Genomic DNA, 23,083 nt, shown 5'->3' with positions numbered 1-23,083 from the left:
TGGACATGAGGAAGTGGTTGAGCAGGTTGATGGCTGCAGAAGTATTATTGTGAATGGAGGGTCAAAGGCTACGTAGTTGGGATTTAGGAAGCAAGATTGTAAGTGACTTGGAGAAGAATTTTTTCTGGGGAGGGATATAGAGGGAGTGGGTTTAGAAGGGGATAGGGGAATGTGGGTGGTGTTGAATGCAAAGAAGCTGTGGGAGATGGCCTTTTTTGTGCTACAGGCCATGGGAGTCGAGAGGGGCTATGGGAAACTTCAAGGCGAAGGCGAGCCATGAATATGGGTTGGAGAGCATATATAGAGGGAGCGGTTTAGGGAGGGCAGGATGTCATTGAATTCAAAGGACGGGGAATTTGATGACGATTAAGATCACTAAAAATGAGTCAGGGTGCAAAGGCTGAGGGAGGAAAGGAGGGTGTATATCTTGGTGAGAAACACGGGGTGGGGCTTTGGAGGGTGGTAGACTAGTATTTTCAAAGAGAGGGGTGGGAGAAATTGTGGTGCTTGAAGGAGCAGAAAGGAATAGGGGAAGAGACCAAGGTTTGATTTGGTGATGAGGATCAGACTGCCACCACAATGATTTGGCATTGGTGGAAAGTGTAGCCAGGTGGGGAGGCTTTAGTAAGGGGCAAGCTGACACCTCACCCATGAGCCAAATTTCAATCATAGCCAGGGTGTCAATGCAATTATCCAGAATAAACTTGTGGATGGCAAGGAAGAAATGTCATCATTATCATGCGTCAGATATATGTTCAAGGCAACTAGATTATAGTGCCAAAATTGCAATCTGAATAAAACTGGGGCTTCCATCTTCTGGAAAGTGCATGTATATGGTTGTTCGATAAGGCCAGGGTTGGGCTTCCTCCATGCATGAATTACCTCCTGAAGAGCACTATCCAGGCACACCCGTGAAAGAATGGCACTTGGGCAAGGTACTGGAGGGTGGGCAGTGGAATTGTATCTGAGAAAGAGGAGAGGATTAAAAAAGACTTTCTGGAATTCATGTGTGTAAAGTATGGCAGATATTCTTTTCCTACTTTTACTGTTCCTTCAGCAAGCTGCTGACTCCAGAAAAGTCTTCAATTGTCTTCCTCTCTTTCCAGACCGTTTCTGTTCACTCGCTTCTCCAGCTATTTTGATGCCTGTCACCTCCTCCGTATTGGTTATGGTTTCTTCACCCTCTTCACTGACCTCCTAAGCTTCCTGGGTATGGCTACCAATTGCAAGCTGCACTCATCCACACTTTCAATAATGGGCAGATTAGTGGTCAGAGATATCCCTGGCAAGAAAACAGAACAATATCCTGAGAATTCTGCCAAGAAACAATGAGTGACAAGAGAAAAAAAGGCTGTTTTTAAAAAAAAATTAGTAGAAACTGTAGCAGCAAGGAAGAAGGAAGGGAACGCAAGACTGAAGAACAGAAAGTATGTAGCAGAGGCGAAAGCCTTTGGGACTGTAGCTCATAAAATTGATAGCAAACCTTCCACCTCAACTTACCATCATTTCTGAACAATTACCCACAGTATGTAATCTACATGCACTTTGTTTGTTTTATATTTTTTGTATCAAACAGGATCATTTCAGTTTTTGTGACAACCTGCAGTTCTTTTGTACAACTGCAGCTAACACTGAATCACTGGCGACTCATGATCAGGCGCTATGTGCCTGAATTCTCCCCTCCTCCCTCAGTTATCTCCAATCAATCAAAAACGGCACTCCATTTCAATTGACGGTGCAGAAACGAGAGAAAACTGCCAATCATAAAGCTACAGAGACGAGACACAGAGGATTACATGGAATTGCATAGAATCTAGAGCACAGTGACAGGCCATTCAGCTCAACTGGCCTATGCCAGTGTTTATATTCCATACGAGCCTCCTCCAACTCTAATTACCTCTTCCCACCCTGTCCCCATATCCCTCTATTTCCTTCTCCCTCATGTATGCATCAATCCTCCCCTAAAATGTATCAGTGCTATTTGCTTCAACCACTCCATGCGGCATTGAGTTCTATATTCTCACCTGTATAAAGAAATTCCTCCTAAATTCTTTATTTGATCTGTTAGTGACTATCTTATATTTATGTCCCCTTGTCCTGGACTCACCCACAAGTGGAAACAGTTTCTCAACATTCACCCCATTGAACCTCTTCATAATTTTAAAAACCTCTATCAGGACTTCTCTTAGAAAAGAGAAAGGATCCCTGGCCTGCTCAATCTTTCTTGATAGTTGCATCCTCTCAATTCTGGTAACAGCAGTCGGAATTTTTTCTCTAATGCTTCAATATGCTTTTTGTAGTATGGAGACCAGCACTTCGCTCAGTACTCCAAGTGTCTAACCAAGGTTCTATTTGAATTTAACATTACCTTCCTGCTTTTGTATTCTATTCCTCGAGAAATGAACCTCAGTACTTTGTTTGCACTCTTTATGGCCTTATCAACTTGTATTGCTACTTTTAGTGATTTATGTTTTTGTGTTCCCAGATCGCTTTGCTGCTCCACTCCATTTAGTTTCTTTCCTTCCAATGCATAAGTGGCCTCCTTATTCCTCCTACCAAAATGAACCACCTCACATTTCTCTATATTGAATTTCATTTACCATTTGCCTGCCACTCTGCAAGCCTATTTGTGTCTTTCTGTATTTTGTTGCAGTCCTTCATGCTGTTAGCTGTATCATAGTATCATTGTAGGTACAGCACAGGAGGAGGCCATTCAGCCCATCGTGCCTATGCTAGCTCTTTGAAACAGCTATCCAATTAGTCCCATTCCCCTGCTCTTTCCCCATAGCCCTATAAATTTTTTCTCTTCAAGTATTTATCCAATTCCCTTTTGAAAGTTAGTATTGAATCTTCTTCCACCATCCTTTCAGGTAGTGCATCCCAGATTATTACAACTTGCTGCATAAATTTTTTTTTCTCATGACGCATCTGGCTCTTGTGCCTATCACCTCAAATCTGTGTCCTCTGGTTATCAGCCTGTCTGCCACTGGAAACAGTTTCTCCTTATTTACTCTGTCAAAACCGTTCATGATTTTGAACACCTCTATCAAATCTCCTCTTAGCCTTCTCTGTTCTAAGGAGAACAATCCCAGCTTCTTCAGTCTCTACACATAACTGAAGTCCCGCATCCCTGGCACCATTCTATTAAATCTCTACTGCACCCTCTCTAAGGCCCAGATATCCTTCGTAAAGTGTGGTGCCCAGAATTGAACACAATACTCCAGCTGAGGCCTAACCATTGATTTATAAAGGTTTAGCATAACTTCCTTGCTCTAAACCCCAATCTGCAAATTTTGACACAATACCTCCAATTTCTGAGTCTAAATCATTTATGTATATGGTGAACAACAGTGGTCCCAGCACGGATCTCTACGGGACATCACTTCTCACTTCTGCCAGTCCGAGAAACTTCCCTCAACTCCTACTCTCTGTTTTTTGTTTTGTAGCATTCTATTTTGTAGCATCCATTCTGCTACCTGGCCTCCGACTCCACACTTCCTGACCTTTATCATGAGTCTCTTATGTGACACCTTATTGAAGGCTATCTGAAAGTCCATTTATATCACATCCACTGCATTGCCTTTGTCTACTCTTCCTGTTATTTCTTCAAATAATTCAATAAGGTTATTTTAAACATGATCTTCCTTTTAGAAATCTTTGCTGACTTTTTTATTACATTCTCCATCTCTATATGTTTTGTTATCTGATCTTTTACCAAAGATTCTAGTATTTTTCCTACCATTGACATTAAACGACCTGGTGTAAAGTTCCCTGGGTTGATTCATCAGCTATCATTTAAGAAATGCTACAGAAGGGGAATGCAGAAGCTTTGCTGCCCTGGGTTATTGTCTAAGGTTGGAAGCTACAGTATAAAGTTTTAATGTAAAGAGATTAAAGGGAGGAGCTCAGATGCGGGATATGTGTCAGATCTGGAATCTAGAATCCCAAAGTTTCTGGAGCCCTGCAGAAGTCCCTGAATCCCTGGCTGATTTGGCTGTGCCACATGCCGTCAGCACTTGACTAAGTCTTCATACTCATAAAACCTTCCTCATTTTGGAAGGTGCAAGACGTTCAACAAACAAAGGGTGGAAAGTTGGAGTACGGACTACAGCAGCGAGACGGGAGAGAGGTTTTTGGAAGGCACATGAATTAACGGCGCAGTATTAATGATAGAGGAGACGTCACAGCGTCCTTATATGTTGATGCTACTTTGGAGATCCACATCTATGCTACCTCCAAAGGGCTTGCAGATATTTTGGAACATCTTTTATTGGACAGATATTCAAGTTAAACTAATAAATGAGACAGTTTTCCTCACATCATGTGTGATGAACACAAGGCCTCATATCTTAAAATATTTCTATATTATATCTTTTCATGTAATTTTTTTTCCCACCTAGGCCAAGTGTCGCAAATTAAAAATCTTCTTTAAAGATTCCTGCAGTCTTTGTGTGGAGATGGTAGAACCAAATACACAAGATTTCAACATTAATATCAGCAAAATTTTCTCCCTATTCTGACACGTTTAATGCTTGCGAGGTGATGGACTTTTACATAATCTCAAATGGCTGAGTCATTGAAAATGAGCTCTGCTGTACAAAAGGAGGCTAGATAACCATTGTGTACAGCATTTAACACTTCCGAGGTAACACAAACAACGGTGTTGCTGCTCGTTGCCAAGGAATGCGAGCATCTCCCACCATTGTGTACTTGATCCAGTTTGATTGACAGTTTGCTATTTAAGAACCTGATGATGAGGGAATATATTCTGCGAGCTGTTGGCCATTTTTTTCAGGTTGCTTGTTTCCTTTGTGAATGTCCATGTTGTGATGCTGGAATGGGATCCGAATAGAGCCAATGCGTACTACATTTAAAGAAACATCAAAAGAATAAGTTAAAAGGGACTTAAAAGAATTGGAATATTTTGTTATTTTAGTTTTGCAAGCCAACTAAAGTATTGATGCAAGCTAAGTACCATACTGCTGTTTAACTGCTGGTGTATTTTGTTTGTGTATTTAAGTATGTAATAAAATGAATTTGTAGTTTTAGTGTGTAACTGTGTGGTCAGACAGCATGGCGTTTTTCCATAAGTGAAGAGATTAAGAGTATATGGTGGGCATCCCATGTGACTGTGTATAACTCAGCAGTCCTAGGCTATACTGTTAACATTAAGACACCCTACTTCTGTTCACCGCATGCACTATATTGTGAGTTTTGGCTCTTGGGGAACATGGATTTGCCTGTTTTTTCCTCCCTGCTTTGAGTTTTCCCATGTCAGAGAAACTGGGCAAGTGACCTGCTCCCAACCAATGCAGTCACCACAGGAGAAATGAACACTGGGAGATGTATGGAAACATAACCGGTTGGTTATCATCCATTTTTCCATACCCGCCTGTGAGCTGCTTCCTTTTCCTTTGATTAGGTGCTGCTTACTGATGGCCTTGCTGGAAAATGCAGACACCCATGAACAGGAACAGAGTGGCAGAGGCACAAGTTGTAACACTATGATTATCAGGGAAGGACATACTGGTTCGGAGATTGTATTATACCAAATTGGGAAATTTGAGTTTTTAAAAAAACTGTCAGTGTGACCTGGGACAGATCACTTAATGTTATAGTGCAAGGGCTGTGAGCCCTTTGTATTTATTAATCCAAAATAAAACAAAACAGCAATATGTATTACAAGTGCAGCTTTTTGGCTGTTAAATCATTGGGCCATACTTGTTTTAGTTATTTCTTACTTGCTTGTTGTTTACAGACCATTTTTTGTGGAACCTCTCCGTGGAAACCTGGAAGTTGGGCAGAGCATTCAAGTGACAGTAGAATTCATCCCACAGCGGATTGGGGACCACAGTGAGGATCTGATGCTACACCTGGACACAGGTTAGATAAATATCCACTTCAACACCAAATGTCCTGCAATTTCTTACACTTGATAGAAAGAAAACTGGAGTGCTGAATTCTGTACTGTACAGAAAATATTTTAGTAGGTTCTGAAATGGCACATTTTAGTAGATTAGCATTGAGAGATATCAAGAGTAGATCAGAGCATAATTCATTAGATCATGGCCATCTGGTGACTCCAGCTGGGAAGTTTGTGTTTGTGGATGATGGCCACCATGATGAGATAGTTTACTGACACTCGGGCTGGATTTTCGCACATGATCAATTCCCAATATCAGCAAGGCCATCAAAGGAAAAGGAAGCAGCTCACAGGCGGGTACGGAAAAATAGATAATAACCAACCGGTTATGTTTCCATACATCTCCCAGTGTTCATTTCTCCTGTGGTGACTGCATTGGTTGGGAGCAGGTCACTTGCCCAGTTTCTCTGACATGGGAAAACTCAAAGCGGGGAGGAAATAACTGAAAGAGGTGGGGCAAGAAATAATATAAATAAACATAAAAGGGAATATTTAAAAAAAAAAATTACTGCCCCATTGATATTTCAACTGATGCTTTGTGCGAAAATATTGTCGGTGGAATTCAATTATCAGAATTTTATTCAGTAGCCAATGTTTTCCTGCCTGCTCTTTAGCAATTGAACGATTTTACGAGGTTAGTGGCCAAATGTTCTTAGTGAGGTCTTCACAAAAATCCAACATTTTTTTTTGGCCCCCGACAAATTACCAGATTTATTGAATTGGATTTCACAACTTGAAATGGTGGGATTTGAACCCATGACCTTAGGATTTCTAGTCTAGCACCATAACCTCTAGACTATGACACCTGTATGATTGTATTAAATATTCATCCCCTAATGTTGCCGACAGTGATTTCTAGGCTGTAATCCAGTGAGTCCACACCTATCGGGCAGAAATTTCAACTTCGACAGGGGTGTAAAATGGGCAGTAGCAGCTCAGCCACCCGTTATACACCCCGCCCACATTGGACGAGGTGTACAATGGATGGCTGATCTGCCAATTTTCTCCCAGGCTACGTAACATTCTCCAGATAGGAGGAAGGCATGTGATTTACTGATTGGTCACTGTGAATGCTGCTGTTGAACAGCTGTAAGGAGGCCCAGAGAGGTGCCTGAGTGGTTTGCATTGTGATTTCTCTCCTATTCTCCCCTGTGATGAATCGTGAGGCTTTTGCTCAGTGCTTTCCCGTGACAGTTCAGCTGACTTCAGGAACTCAACGTGAAAGGAACTATAGGCAAGACAATTCACATCCTATCACTCCATACATTGATGTAAGGAATCTTACAACACCAGGTTATAGTCCAACAGTTTTATTTGAAAATCACAAGCTTTCGGAGCTTACCTCCTTCGTTAGGTGAGTCACTTGACGAAGGAGTAAGCTCCGAAAGCTTGTGATTTTCAAATAAAACTGTTGGACTATAACCTGGTGTTGTAAGATTCCTTACATTTGTCCACCCCAGTCCATCACCGGCATCTCCACATCATCCATACATTGAAGCACCAATGCACTATGCCAGCCTGAAATGAGGATACCGTAAACCTCTGGCTTTTCACATCTAGGATTGTTTGAGACAGATTTCAGCTAAATCAAAAGCAAAATACTGTGGATGCTGGAAATCTGAAATAAGAACAGAAAATGCTGGAAATACTCAGCAAGTCAGGCAGCATCTGTGGAGAAAGAAACAAGAGTTAACGTTTCAGGTCGATGACCCTTTGTCAGAACTGGAAGCAGGGTCATCGACCTGAATCAGGTCGGACTTTGAACAGAGATCAGAATGCAGATTTTGAATGTGAATTGTCCCAGTATGTCCAAGCTGAAGTCATCCTGTTGGTTAACTTGGTTCTGAACTTTTGCTGTCAATAAACCCATTTTATTGTTGCCATGCACAAGGAAGCTGATAGTATTTTTAGAACTGAGTTTTAAATATGCAGTAGAACTATGTAGATGGCTAAGTGCAGAGGCATGTCTACCTTAGATTTAATGGTGTTGTGTGGGTTGACACTTTGCAAGTAATAGGAAATGGGATTTGAGAATTGAGGGCTTGTCATTTGAACTACTAGAAATAAATTAGGTGAACTTTCCGTTCTATGGTAGAGAGAAAGAAATTGCTATTTAACCATTTAATTGGCAAATTTCTTGGTATGAAATTCTCTTTTATAGTAACAGATTCTTGTTTTTTTTTATCCTCCCAGTGTTCTATGATTCACATAACAAAACAAGATTAGCATTTTTCATCTGGATCAAGGTTATGTTACTTAGAACAATGGAACAATTAAAAGAACAGTTCACTTTTATTTTTTTACACATATAGAAGGAAAGAACTTACATTTCGATAGCATCTTTCAAAATCTTGGGAGGTTCCAAAGTGCTTCACAACCAATGAAGTACTTTTGAAGTGTAGTCACTGTTGTAATGTAGGAAAACGTGGCAGCCAGTTTGTAAGCAGCAATGAGATAAATGAACCGATAGTCTGTGTTTTTTTTAAATAATGTTGGTTGAGGGATAAATGTTGGGAAGGACATCACGAGAAGCCCCCTTCTCTTCTTCGAATAGTGTCATAGGATCTCACCTGAGAGGGCAGATGGTAGCCTTGATTTAATATCTCCTACAGTTGCAAGCACCGGCACAATTTGAAAGCGGCACTTCCGACAGTGCAGCACTCCCTCAGTACTGCACTGAAGTGTCAGCCTGGATTATGTTCAAGTTTCTGGAGTGGGGCTTGAACCCATGACCCTCTGACTCATTGGCAAGTGTGCTACCACTGAGTCACGGCTGACACTATAAGTAGGATATTGCCATAATCTGCTGCAGATGGCCTGGAATGCCCACGTTCTTCATTGTGGTTTTCAGCTTAATCAGGCAGTCATGCAGCACTACACAGATTGTGTTGTGGACCACTACATGGATGCAGTCTTTGCACACTCTCAAATGACCATGAAATACTGATACTGAGTTACCATATTGTACTGTGAAGTCCGAAATCTTGAGGAACTCTTGAGCTGGACCTCTGGTCGGAAGATTATGCCTTCTCGAGTGCCAATGCCAATTCCACTTGCTCCTTCTCACTCATGCTCAGTGGTGATTCACCAAGCAACTGCAACTCAATAACTGAACCTCCCAAAGTGAATGTTGGTGCTTGCCACTGCAGGAGTGAGTGCCGCAGGGTGCTATGAGATGCACAGTCCAGGGTGCATATTGGCTTCTGCCACTTCCTATTACAAGTTTCCATTCTGCGTAGATGTTCGCTCGAGTCACTCCATTTAGCTGTCTGAGTATCTTACATTCAGCATTATGCCTGTACTAACCAATGTCCAACTATATGGTAGTGTAGCCCAGGGGTATATAGTCGTACCTCCTTGTGATCTGAACTAGGGATAGTGGAGGAAAAATTGGATAAGGGTCCGTTCTGGGCAATGGTAGCGCGATGGGCTACCACCCCGCGCCTGACGGTCCCTACGCAGGCAGCACGTGAACTTCGTGCTGCCTGCTACTTACCATGAAATCTCCGTGCAACAAACGCAGCCCTCGCTGCTGAGATGCTACACGGAGAATGAGGAAATTGGAAATGGGGCGTGCACAGCGCACGTAATTAGCAGCCTGCACTACTTAAAGGTGCAGGCACATTTCCAATGGCAGCTACACAGCCAAGTAGGAGAAGGGAGAATGGCATCGCGAGTAGCCGCACCAGCAAGAGAGCAGGCTCCACGATTCTCGGACGATGCTCTGGAGGCCCTGGTGGAAGGAGTGGACCAAAGGAGGGCAGGCACATACCCGCAGGCTGGCCGGAGACCCTCTAGACTACAGCTGCTTAGGCATTGGCAGGATGTGGCGCAGGTGGTGAATGATAGGAGCATTGCACCACACACCTGGGTGCAGTGCCGGAAGAAATTTAATGATTTGACACGAGTGGTCAAGGTGAGTGAATGCACCACACCTCCCGTCATCCACCCACCCACCAACAAACCCTGCCCATCCATACTCAATGCTGCATCTCACCCGCACATAGTACCACACTTGCAGGCCACACAACCACCACTCACAAGTCACACAAACTGGCAGATATTCGACCATGACAGGCACATCACCCACACACCTTGCAGGACTCTCACTGACACATTGTCTCCTGTCTTGCAGGAGAAGGTGGCTTATAACACCCGGCAGCAGGAGGGACCTGAGGCTGGATGGGCACATCAACACGTCCTCACCCCCCTAAAGGAGACGGTGCTGCTGATCATTGGGTGGGCCGTTAAGGTGGGGGGGTCTCTGCATATCTAATTCTCCTTCTCCTTTTCCACATCTCCCTCCTCCCATAATCTTTTCTGACTCACGTGCTGCACATGCTGTCAGCACACACCTCTTACTTGCTCCTCTCCCCACTCCACCACTCAACCTGTTTCCCTTTGTCATTGCAGATACCCAAGAACACGTGACGGCATCCGAGGAGGAGGAGGACACTGAAGCCACACTGTCACTCAATCTAACACTTGCTTCCACCAGCTCAGAGACTGACACTGCGCGTCCTTTAGAGGTTAGGTTAGAGGAGGGATCTGCACGTGGTGAGACACCGAGCACAAGTGCGCAGGAGCCGGGGCGGGGGGAATGGATACCACAGGTGCCAGCTCGCCGGAGGGCGAGTTCGCTCACTAGTTCTGCTGCAGAGGAGTCAGATGAGGACTTCGATGGGCCTGGCTACGGAAGATGGCTGATGGGCGTACACCAACAAATGCTTGGGGCACTGGAAAGCCTGCCAGAAAGCCTGCGCATAATGAGAAGGGGCATGGAGGAGTCCAGCTCCAACTTGGCGCAGGGCTTTGCGCAGAGCTTGGAGCCCATCCTTTCCAACATGGAACAGGTGGTCACCTCCATCAGCGCACCTGTGGAACCCACCATGGTGCAGCATCTGATGACTGATGTCACAGCATCCATTGCAGCACAAACATCTGCCATCCAAGATCTGACTGCTGCATTTGCTGCTCAGACTGCTACTTTGGAAGCTCAGACTGCTGCTACCGTGAGTCTGGGGACCACTGTGGAACAGGGCTTCCAGGGCATCAGAGTACTCCAGCAATCCGTTCTCCAGCCGATCACCAGAATTGCTGAGGCGCCGCCCCGGGATAGTGGCAGTGGCACCATGGCAGTCGGATCTGCTGTCCTCGCTCAGGACGACAGCATTCCTGCTCCCACCCCTGTCACTCCACCAGTGCCCCTGTTGTTGCCTCTCGGCCAGCCAGGCCAGACTGCTGCAGCCCATGCTGAGATGGAGCAGTCTGAAGCCGGGCCCTCCAGGCCCAGAGCTGCTCGAGGTCGTCCTCCAAGGCCAACTGGACGTCCCTCCATTGAAGGCCAGCAGCCTTCCACCACCCATGCTCCAGCCACTGGGGAAGCACCTCGTAGGAGCACTAGGATAGATAAAGGCACACGAACAACAGGCACTAAGGGAATGCACAAGGGTGAATAGTTCTGTTATGTTTGCATAATTTCATTTATTAATCCATAAATGAGAATTTGATTTTGCATTTGGTGGTGGTTTTTATTCATGCAATGAGCTGAGAGGGACACCAATGTGCAATCTGATGGAGGGCAATTTGATTGTCTTGTGGGAGGGGAAAGGTGGGGAATGTAGGATTGTGGTGAGTTGGGGGATGTAGTTCCAATTATTGATAGCGGGCACGGATCAGGCGAGCACGCACAGCCCTTGCAGACAAGGCGTGTGGTTCCTGCTGCCCCCTTGTGTCTTCCTCCACCTCCTCTTCCGGCTCCACCCCCTCCTCCTCCGCCTCCTCATCCTCCTCCTCCTCCACCTCTGGCTCAGGATCTTCTGCAGTCATTGGTGGCAAAGGCTGGTCCCTCATGATGGTGAGGTTGTGCAGCATGCAGCAGACCACCACGAATCTGCCCACCCGCTCAGGGGAGTACTGCAGGGCTCCTCCAGACCGGTCCAGGCAGTGGAAGCATTGTTTGAGGAGGCCTATGGTGTGCTGCACGATGTTGCGTGTGGCAGCATGACTCTCATTATAGGCCTGCTGTGCACGTGTGCGTGGATTCCTGACCAGTGTCATGAGCCACGTCATGAGGGGGTAGCCCTTGTCGCCCAGTAGCCAGCCTTTGACAGATGAAAGATATCTGGCACGTTGGACTGCCGCATGACGAAGGCGTCGTGACTGCTCCCAGGGTAGCGGGCATCGACCTCCATGAAGCGATGCATGTGATCACACACCAGCTGCATGTTGAGGGAGCGGAAGCCCTTTCAGTTGACGAAGAGAGCCGAGTTTTTGTGCGGGGCACGCAGGGCAATATGTGTGCAGTCCATGGCACCCTGCACCATGGGGAAGCCAGCAATGCGGGTGAAACCCCGTGCTCGCTCGTTCTGCTTATCTCTGTTGAGAGGGAAGGTGATGAACCTGTTCCTTATCTGGAACAGTGCGTCTGTGACCTCCCTTATGCAGCAGTGCACTGCATACAGCGAGATGTTGCACATGTCGCCAGCAGAGGCCTGAAATGATCCTGAGCCGTAGAAATTCAGTGCCACGGTGACCTTCACGGCCACAGGCAATGCTGTCCTTGCCCTGCTGTGAGGCTGCATATGTGGCCGCACCATTTGACAGATCTCGGTGACGGCTTCCTTGGTGAACCTCAGGCATCAGATGCAATCCTCCTCGGTCATGTTGAGGTAAGAGAATTGATCCTGGAAGGCCCTCATTAGGTGGAGCGTCCTGCTCAGTGCCCTGCGCCTCCTCATCCTCCGTCTCCTCGCAGCTTGATCTGCTGGGCGTGGCCTCTCTGCATGCTCCCAGTCGTGCTCAATGCCCAGCGGGAGCCCTAGCAGACCGCCCATGGTTGGCAGGAATGTTGTTCCACCAGGGTTGTAACTTTCCGACCCATAAGGCAATACCTGCCAAAGCCCCTCAAAAGTAGTTTAGGAACTCTCAATAAGAATAGGGAGCTTCAAAAAACACTTTGTACTCCTCCAGCAGCTAGAAGCAATAATCCAGCAACTAACCTGCAACACTTGCATGGCCCTTTAAATAGCGCTGGTGGGGGGTCCTTCAGGGACTGTAAGAAACACTTAGATGGTCGGGGATAAGACTGTGCGTTGAGTTGAGCGTTAAGGTCCAAAACTGTGTGTATCACTTTAAATCAACGTTGCACATTGATTGCAGCCATTTTCTCCCTACTTTACATGCATCCAGCGTCCGGTATTAGCGCATGCGCTAACTCCTATACCAAGATGGCGTCTGGTGCACGTCACGCAGGAATCGTGCGTGCGCATCCAAGATGCCATCTTGGATGTCGGAGAGGCCGTGTAGCGCCGAAACAATGGGCGCTACACGGCCCAATTTAGCGCCCAGTGTCTTTCTCGTGCCCTCACAAGCGCTTCTCCAATCTTTTTGACGGCCGGCTGAGAAAAACTTGGTGTAAAAGGCCAGATACAAATTGTTAAGCTGCTTTATTCCACAGACGGCAAGTGAACATACAGAATGGTACCAGGGATGAGGAACTTTAATTCTGTGGAGAGACTAGAGAAGCTGGAATTGATCTCCTTACAGCAGAGAAGGTTAAGGGGAGATTTAATAGAGATGTTCAAATTTATGTAGGTTTTTGATAGAGTAGAAAGTGAGAAACTGTTTCCACTGGCAGAAGCGTCTGTAACCAGAGGACACAGATTTAAGATAATTAGCAAAAAATCAAGGGGGTAAATGAGGAGAATTTTTTTTACACAGCGAGTTGTTATGATCTGGAATGCACTATCTGAAAGGATGGTGGAAGCAGATTCAATAATAACTTTCAGAACGGAATTGGATATATACTTGAAAAGGAAAAATTTGCTGGGCTATGGGAAAAGAGCAGGGGAGTGAGACTAATTGGATAGCTCTTTCGAAGAGCCGGCACAAACATGATGGGCCGAATGGCCACCTTCTGTGCTGAATGATTCCATGATTCTATGAATAACAGTTAAAGCAAATTCTACTCAGTTAACTCCATCTCACTTCTCTGCTTGAAAAATGGGGGAAAAATGTTGTGCGCTTTGTCCCTTTTAAGCAGACCTTTCTTACTAGGCAACTTCTAACTGCAAAACCTAACCTCATGCATTTTTGCATCCGTTTCCAGCCAAGAGCTGTGTCTCACAGTCCTTTGTCTGGATCCCAATTGCCTTCCCATGTGTGTGTCTTCTCAGCCAGGGGGAGGCCTATGACACTGACTTTCTCCCCTTCAATGATTCATCAGGTAGGCCTTTCAATAAATTCGACCACCTCTTCTCTTCTTCCCCCCTCCCCCTCCAACCCCACCTTCCTGAGGTTGCAGGTTTAAGGAAAACCTTTCCTGCTGTCCTCAATGAATGGGCCAGGGATGAGACAGTTGATGCTAACTGTATCGCTTTGAAGTAGTCTGTGAGCTGTAACATTTCACAAATTTGCCTGTTTGGTTACATCTTCAGCAAAAGGCAAAAGATGGCACAAGCCATGTGCTTCGGGGAGGCCTCGCCCACTCCATCTTTTGTCTCCATGCCAAGTGTCCTCTCCTCCTAAGGTGTTAAAGGTAGGACTCCCACGAGCCATCAAGCATCAAACGCTTGCCTTGAGCTTGGAGTAGGTTTCACATTTCAAAATAAGCTGAAGGATGACAAGTGAATGCAAGTAACTAACTAGGAAGGGTCCATAACTCAATTCTTGATTTACATTTCAGAAATTTCCAGACAGCCCTCTCAAAATTAGAGTCTAAAAGCAGTCGGTCAAGTGGAGCAAGTGTCAGGTTGATAAGTGACAGATGTCAGGTTGATAATAGAAGAGAGAACCAGGCTGAATATAGAAAGTACAGAGGAGAAGTGAAAAAGGAAATAAGAGGGGCAAAGAGAGAGTATGAGAATAGATTGGCAGCTAACGTAGGGTAGTAAGAGGAGGGGTGGGGCCGATTAGGGACCGAAAAGGAGATCTATGCAAGGAGGCAGAGGGCATGGCTGAGGTACTAAATGAGTACTTTGCATCTGTCTTTACCAACGAGGAAGATGCTGCCAAAGTCACAGTAAAAGAGGAGGTTGTTGAGATACTGGATGAGCTAAAAATTGATGAAGAGTTACTAGAAAGGCTGGCTATACTTAAAGTCGATAAGTCACCCGGCATGGATAGAATGCATCCTAGGTTGCTGAGGGAAGTAAGGGTGGAATTTGCAGAGGTGCTGGCCATAATCTTCCAATCCTCCTGAGATATAGGCATGGTGCCAGAGGACTGGAGAATTGCAATGTTACACTCTAGTTCAACAAAAGGGTGTAAGGATAAACCCGGCAAATGCGGGCCAGTTAGTCTAACCTTGGTGGTGGGGAAGCTTTTAGAAACGATAATCCGGGACAAAATTAATAGTCACTTGGACAAGTGTGGATTAATAAAGGAAAGCCAGCACGGATTTGTTAAAAGCAAATCATGTTTAACTAACTTGATTGAGTTTTTTGATGAGGTAACAAAGAGGGTTGATGAAGGCAATGCGGTTGATGTGTATATGGACTTCCAAAAGGCGTTTGATAAAGTGTCACATAATAGGCTTGTCAACAAAATTGAAGCCCATGGAATAAAAGGAGAAATGGCAGCATGGATACAAAATTGTCTAAGTGACAGGAAACAGAGAGTAGTGGGGAACGGCTGTTTTTCGGACTGGAGGAAGGTATACAGTGGTGTTCCCCAGGTACTAGGACCACTGCTTTTTTTTATATATATATTGATGACTTGGACTTGGGTGTACAGGGCACAATTTCAAAATTTGCAGATGACACAAAACTTGGAAGGGTAGTAAACTGTAGTAATAGACTTCAAGAGGACATAGACAGGCTGGTAGAATGGGTGGTCACATGGCAGATGAAATTTAATGCAGAGAAGTGCATTGTGATATGTTTTGGCAGGAAGAATGAGGGGAGGCAATATAAAGTAAATGATACAGTTATAAAGGGGGTGCAGGAACAGAGGGATTGGGGGGGTACATGTGCACAAATCTTTGAAGGTGGCAGGACAGGTTGAGAAAGCGGTTAAAAAGCATATGGGATCCTGGGCTTTATAAATAGAGGCGTAAGAGTACAAAAGCAAGGAAGTTATGTTGAACCTTTATAAAATACTGGTTCGGCCACAACTGGAGTACTGTGTCCAGTTCTGGGCACCGCACTTTAGGAAAGACGTGTAGGCCTTAGAGAGGAAGCAGAAGAGATTTACTAGAACGGTTTCGGCGATGAGGGACTTCAGTTATGTGAATAGATTGGAGAAGCTGGGGTCACTTTCCTTAGAGCAGAGAAGGTTGAAAGGAGATTTGATAGAAGTGTTCAAAATCATGAAGAGTTTAGATAAAGTAAATAAAGAGAAACTGTTCCCATTGGGGGAAGGGTCGAGAACCAGAGGACACAGATTTAAGGTGATTGGTAAAAGAACCAAAGGCAAGATGAGAAAAAACATTTTAGTGGAAGAATTATGTTGTGCACTGAATCTCTCTGGTTACAAAAATGGAAAGAGTTGTACCTTCCTTACCAGTAATTGTAAGGCTGAGTTTTATTTGTTTTGAGGGAACACTCAGCAATGGACCAATTATTGCCTCTAGCCAGTGGATCACGCAGTCTCTATGAAGTGCTACATTAACACTGAAAGAGACAGATTATTGTGCTGTAGGACACTTTGCAATTTGTTCAATCAAAAGAAAATCAAGCTAACATCCCATTGACGGACATTAAATTAGTTTTAATCCTATTACTTTGCTAGTCTTTGCACTGCACTAAAGCAAAGTGGCAAGGCTATCAAGAAAAGGCAACGTTTGACATTCATTGATTTAAAAACTAACTCATCAATCCTCCACACTTTTTGAGGTTTCATTATTGTATCAGTAGATAAGAAAATACTTTACTTCCCATAAGATAGTCAATAAATGGAACAAAATCTTTAAAATTATGAAGAGGTTCGATGGGGTGGATGTGGAGAAACTGTTTCCTCTTGGATGTGAGTCCAGAACAAGAGTGCATAAATATAAGATAGTCACTAACAGATCAAATAAAGAATTTATGAGGAATTTCTTTACACAGAGAGTGGTGAGACTGTGGAACGCGCTGTCACATGGAGTAGTTGAAGCAGATAGCATTGATATATTTAAGGGAGGCTTGATGCATACACGAGGGAGAAGGGAATAGAGGGATACGAGGGCCGGGTGGGAAGAGGTAATTAGAGTGGGAGGAGACTAATATGAAGTATAAACACTGTTTCATTGATGTAGATTCTATTGTAATTCTCTGTAATTCAATATAACTCCCAGAAAAGGTGGTTGTTTCTTCAGGATCAATTGGGATTGAGAATTATAGGGATATTTTACAATGCTGTTTTTCTTCTTTCAGCAGAGGTCAGGGAGGGAAATTGGTCTTGCCCGAAATAGGGGAAACAGCAGGTGGTGTGGGAGGGTAGTCTTTGACTGAATATACATACGTGGGCTCTGGATAGAGCTGGCTTAATGGGCAGAATGGCCTTTTATTCATTTTGGATTTTTTCATGCAATGATGCCATAAATAAAACTGTAGCACCGTCCAAAGCACAGTCCACAGATTTCACCAACATCTTGTGATATTTTCAGAGGGAAACCTTTATTTTGTTTGAGGGGTTCAATTTGAATGTGGGGCATTGTGGCCTTTCTGTTCTTTCTGAATCTTATTGGAATGGATAAGTTAGAAAAAGCCAGTTTAAACTGTTGTGGAGCAGAGGCAAATTAATTTAGTTTATAACATCAAATGCTGAACTTATCAGACTACTCCTTTGCCAAAAATGTTATCATGGTGACAGTTTGAATTAGATTGGATATAACTGACATTTTTGAAACTTGGAATTATTTTTTTATTATTGACCAGTTTGTCAGTTTCAAGTTACTATTGGTCACTTGACAGCTCGATTTTCCAGAGGGACACTTGCTCTAATCAAGCTTTTTAAAACTTTATAGACTGAATTATGAACTCTGACATACTTTTTTGTCATTATTTTTTCATGTTTAATATTTTTTTTGTAAACATTGGAGACTAAGCTCTCCTGATAGTTCAATGGGTAAATTCATTGAGCTGTGACTTATACAACAGGAAGGCCCCAGTGTCAGATTATAGCCACTCCGCCTATATCCAGCTAAGTTTATTAATGAATAGGTCTGAGAATCTAGTGTTAGCAACTTTAATACTTGATTAAGAAGTACAAGATTTAGCTTCTGCCTTATCTTATACTGATGGATCAATCATAGTAAACATGCAAGTATGGTGTGTCTACATTACTTACATGAGGTCAGCCTGCTGGATGGAACCTGAGGTTCATTTCCAGTGTCCTAAGTCCAAACTACACACTTACATTTACACCAGTATGCTCTCACTTATAGTACTCCCTTCTATAACACACCTACTTTTGGTCACAGGCTATGATGTAATCACAGCACCATGTGATATTCTGTTTGTTTGAAAAATGGTAGGAATTGGTTTTGTCGTCCTCTGTAGTTCAGACAGGCCTCTGTTTGGCACTTTCTCCATTATACTTCTGTATTCACGGTGACCTCACTTAGCTATTTTAAATTTGTACATTCCTAGAGTCATGTAATACCATTCTCATCTATTATCTACAGGAATACAGTTAATTCCTGCACCAGCTGTCTTATTGTGCTCTGGATGCTTTTTCTGCAAAGAGATGCTACAGACACAAGTGTATTTACCATACTAGTTAGCCCATGATGATTTCTGCTCATATCATGTTATCCTGACTTGGTCAATTTTCCACTATTACCCCTAAAACCTACAGCCAAATTTAAAGCTTGATCTATGCTGAGTTAACTGATCTCTTTGGGCACTGGTGAGAATTCCACAATTATCTAAATGTCCATTAGCTTGAGATCAGCTAGGAAATATGTTCCTCCTCGCTCTCTAAATCATTCCACTGATGCACAGTATAACCATTAATAAAAGATTTTAAACAGCGCACTTTCAAAATTAAACTCTGAGCTTCCAAGTTGTTGCACAACAATGTAATTTTTACTTGTTCCTTTTATAGTCCACAGTTTTGCTTATGCTGCACTTCAAAAACAAAATTCCAGCATGGATGTGATATTGAACTCTTGAATAGGAAGTGGGATTGGAAGGATGGTTACCAGAATTTTTTGCACATTATATGCACTTTCCCTGTCTCAATAAAAGCATTTCCACATATAAGGGTATAAATTTAAATTGCAGTGCAAGTTCGTGAGGCCAACTCATTTGAATGGAGGGGGCAGGATTTCTGTTGAATTAACCACTCTTAAAGGCTGGTGCTGACATAGATCAGAGAAATGGTGTAAATGGCTTAAAACCGCTCCTTACACCATTCCATTGGGGGTTCTCACAACGCACCACTGACGTTACTGCGGGAGATCAGGAGAACTCTCACGGATATTTCAGGCTAATGTATTTAAAGTTGTGTTAAGCCAATAAGTAGGAGAGAGAGGGATAATTAAAGAACGAATGGGAGGAGGAGGCTCTGTAAACATCCCCATCAATGATGGTGGAGTCCAGCACGTGGCTGAAGCATTTGGAAACAACTTCAGCCAGAAGTGCCGAGTGGATGATCCATCTCGGCCTCCTCCCGATATCCCCACCATCACAGAAGCCAGTCTTCAGCCAATTCGATTCACTCCACGTGATATCAAGAAACAACTGAGTGCACTGGATACAGCAAAGGCTATGGGCCCCGACAACATCCCGGCTGTAGTGCTGAAGACTTGTGCTCCAGAACTAGCTGTGCCTCGAGCCAAACTGTTCCAGTACAGCTACAACACTGGCATCTACCCGACAATGTGGAAAGTTGCCCAGGTATGTTCTGTCCACAAAAAGCAGGACAAATCCAATCCGGCCAATCCCAACCCATCAGTCCACTCTCAATCATCAGCAAAGTGATGGAAGGTGTCGTCGACAGTACTATCAAGCAGCACTTATTCACCAATAACCTGCTCACCGATGCTTAGTTTGGGTTCCGTCAGGACCACTCAGCTCCAGACCTCATTACAGCCTTGGTCCAAACATGGACAAAAGAGCTGAATTCCAGAGATGAGATGAGAGTGACTGCCCTTGACATCAAGGCAGCATTTGACCGAGTGTGGCACCATGGAGCCCAAGTAAAATTGAAGTAATTGAAGTCAGGGGGAAAATTCTCCAGTGGCTGGAGTCATACCTAACACAAAGGAAGATGGTAGTAGTTGTTGGAGGCTAATCATCTCAGCCCCAGGACATTGCTGCAGGAGTTCCTCAGGGCTGTGTCCAAGGCCCAGCCATCGTCAGCTGCTTCATCAATGACCTTCTCTCCATCATAAGGTCAGAAATGGGGGTGTTCGCTGATGATTGCACGGTGTTCAGTTCCATTCGCAACCCCTCAAATAATGAAGCAGTCCTTGCCCGTATGCAGCAAGACCTGGACAACATCCAGGCTTGGGCTGATAAGTGGCAAGTAACATTCGCGTCAGACAAGTGCCAGCCAATGACCATCTCCAACAAGATAGAGTCCAACCACCTCCCCTTGACATTCAACGGCATTACCATCGCCGAATCCCCCACCATCAACATCCTGGGGGGTCACCGTTGACCAGAAACTTAACTGGATCAGCCACATAAATACTGTGGCTGCAAGGGCAGGTCAGAGGCTGGGTGTTCTGCGGCGAGTGACTCACCTCCTGACTCCCCAAAGTCTCTCCACCATCTACAAGACACAAGTCAGGAGTGTGATGGAATACTCTCCACTTGCCTGGATGAGCACAGCTCCAACAACACTCAAGAAGCTTGACACCATCCAGGACAAAGCAGCCTGCTTGATTGGCACGCCATCCACCACCCTAAACATTCACTCCCTTCACCACCTACGCACTGTGGCTGCAGTGTGTACCATCCACAGGATGCACTGCAGCAACTCGCCAAGGCTTCTTTGACAGCACCTCCCAAACCCACGACCTCTACCACCTAGAAGGACAAGAGCAGCAGGCACATGGGAACAACACCACCTGCATGTTCCCCTCCAAGTCACACACCATTCCGACTTGGAAATATATCGCCGTTCCTTCGTCGTCGCTGGGTCAATATCCTGGAACTCCCTTCCTAACAGCACTGTGGGAGAACCTTCACCACACGGACTGCAGCGGTTCAAGAAGGCGGCTCATCACCACCTTGTCAAGGGCAATTAGGGATGGGCAATAAATGCCAGCCTTGCCAGTGATGCCCACATCCCATTAACAAATAAAATAAAGAGGCCGCCATGATTGTGACATGGACAGTGACTGTATTTTTAAAAAATATGTAAAATTAGTTGGAATCTAAGTGAGAAGTACTTCAGTTGTGAGAGGCCAACTGAATGAAAAGATGATGGAGCAAGTTTGAGCTGAGACAAGTTAAGGGAAGGACTTTGATGCTATGAAGGACTGGGCCTGAATCAAGATACCAGTGTAGGTAAACAAAAAAAATAAAAATTAGTTCTAACGTTAAAACTGTGAGCAGTGTAGCTGAAGATATAGAAATGGTGGGATCTAGAGATGTGTGAGGCATGCAGGATGTGGGGTATTCTGGATCTGCATTCCAGCAATGTTGGGAAGGAGGACACCGGCGATGCCTTTCTGTAGAGCTAGCTTTCTGATCCAATGTAGTGTGGTGTCACAAGATGTAATTTGGGTTTCTGCCTGGTAATGACAGGTGACCTAGATAGCGCAGTAGGAATGGACATAGTAGCATCTGGGGGCAACAGTGATCATAACATAATTAGATGACCTGACAAACCAATCCTCCAGCACTCAAGGGTATACAGCTTCAAAAGGGCCACCTTCAAGGCACTGAGGGAAGAGCTTAAATAAATCAACTGAGAGGTAAGCCAAAAGAAAACTTCAGTTGAGGACAAATGGAAGATGTTTAAGGACCTTCTGCTCAATATGCAGGATATTTGAATTTGTGGGAATAGAAAAATAGCAAATGTAAAGTTTTCGAAAGACCATTTTGAATGGCTTAGTTCAGTTTCAATTTTTTGTTGCTCTGTAGATTTTCACCATTTCACAAAGCTACAGACGTCTGATTTGATGTGGCTTAAATAATTTAGAATGTTTTTTTTGATTAATTTGATTGGTTCAGTTTCTTTTTAAAAATTTTGCTTATTGGCCATGCTTGTAGAGTTCCGATTTGTCGTTCTTTTATGGATGTAATATTTAAATGAATCTGCTTCAATCAGAGACATTTGTATTGAAGAAGTTTGTAAAAAAAGAAAGCATAACGCCAAGTTGTGATGTCAAACTATGACACAAGAAATTATGGGGAAACATTATGCGTAGGTTTTCCAATCAGGATGGTGTGTTATTAGCAGTGTGTTATGCAGCATGCTGAACCATTCTGATTTTGTGGGGCCAGTTTTATTTTCAAAAGATAGACGAGTTCCCAGCCCATATTGAGCCTGACATTGGGAACTTGCTGACGGAAGTAAGTGGTCACATGTGGGGACAAAAATGTTGGTAGGCTTTACAAGGCCTGCTACATTTTAATGTATATTTCATCTTTGCAAAGGACGAATTTTAAAAAATGGCTGGCTCAGCCAGTGGCTGGCTCAACCATAACATCTTCCTTCAACGACACTACTTTGTTGCCTAACTGTGCGGGAGTTCCCTCCCTTAATTCCACTCCTACAGCCAGAGTATCTCCAGCGTAAGCTTCCCTTCTCGGATTGCTTGTCTGACATCCCACCTTGGATGAATTTTAACTTCCTCCATTAGATTGAAGCCATCACCTTTGAACCCCAACACAAACTTCACTCCCTTGCCACTGATTCCAACTCCAACTCCCCCCCACCCCCCCACCCAGCTCAACTCCATCCCTTTTCTGTAACCACTCCCTTCGTTCCACAGTTTCTAGGCAGAGCCAACAGCCACCTGGGTTTTATTCTTTCTCATTGGCCTTTATTGCAAGGGGATTGGAGTACAAGGGTAAGGAAGTCTTACTACAATTGTACAGGGTGTTGGTGAGACCTCACCAAGAGTACTGTGTGCAGTTTTGGTCTCCTTATCTAAGAAGGATATACTTGCCTTGGAGGGGGTGCAACGAAATTTCACTAGATTGATTCCTGGGATTAGAGGGTTGTCCTCTGAGGAGAGATTGAGTAGAATGGGCCTATTCTCTCTGGAGTTTAGAA

The 23,083-nt window shown here is 44.3% G+C and overlaps 1 protein-coding gene across 1 annotated transcript in view; it reads left to right on the top strand.

The window, feature by feature from the left end:
- hydin (HYDIN axonemal central pair apparatus protein) overlaps nt 1–23,083 on the top strand; it is a 1,099,250-nt gene that overhangs the window by 117,780 nt on the left and 958,387 nt on the right. The window contains exon 8 of the mRNA XM_067997614.1: nt 5,759–5,883. Coding sequence (XP_067853715.1) covers nt 5,759–5,883 — 125 coding nt within the window. The remainder of the gene's footprint in view (nt 1–5,758; nt 5,884–23,083) is intronic.

The sequence above is a fragment of the Heptranchias perlo genome, chromosome 16 (assembly GCF_035084215.1).
Source record: "Heptranchias perlo isolate sHepPer1 chromosome 16, sHepPer1.hap1, whole genome shotgun sequence".
Taxonomy (NCBI): Eukaryota; Metazoa; Chordata; class Chondrichthyes; order Hexanchiformes; family Hexanchidae; genus Heptranchias; species Heptranchias perlo.
This window is presented reverse-complemented; position numbering and strand designations above follow the sequence as displayed.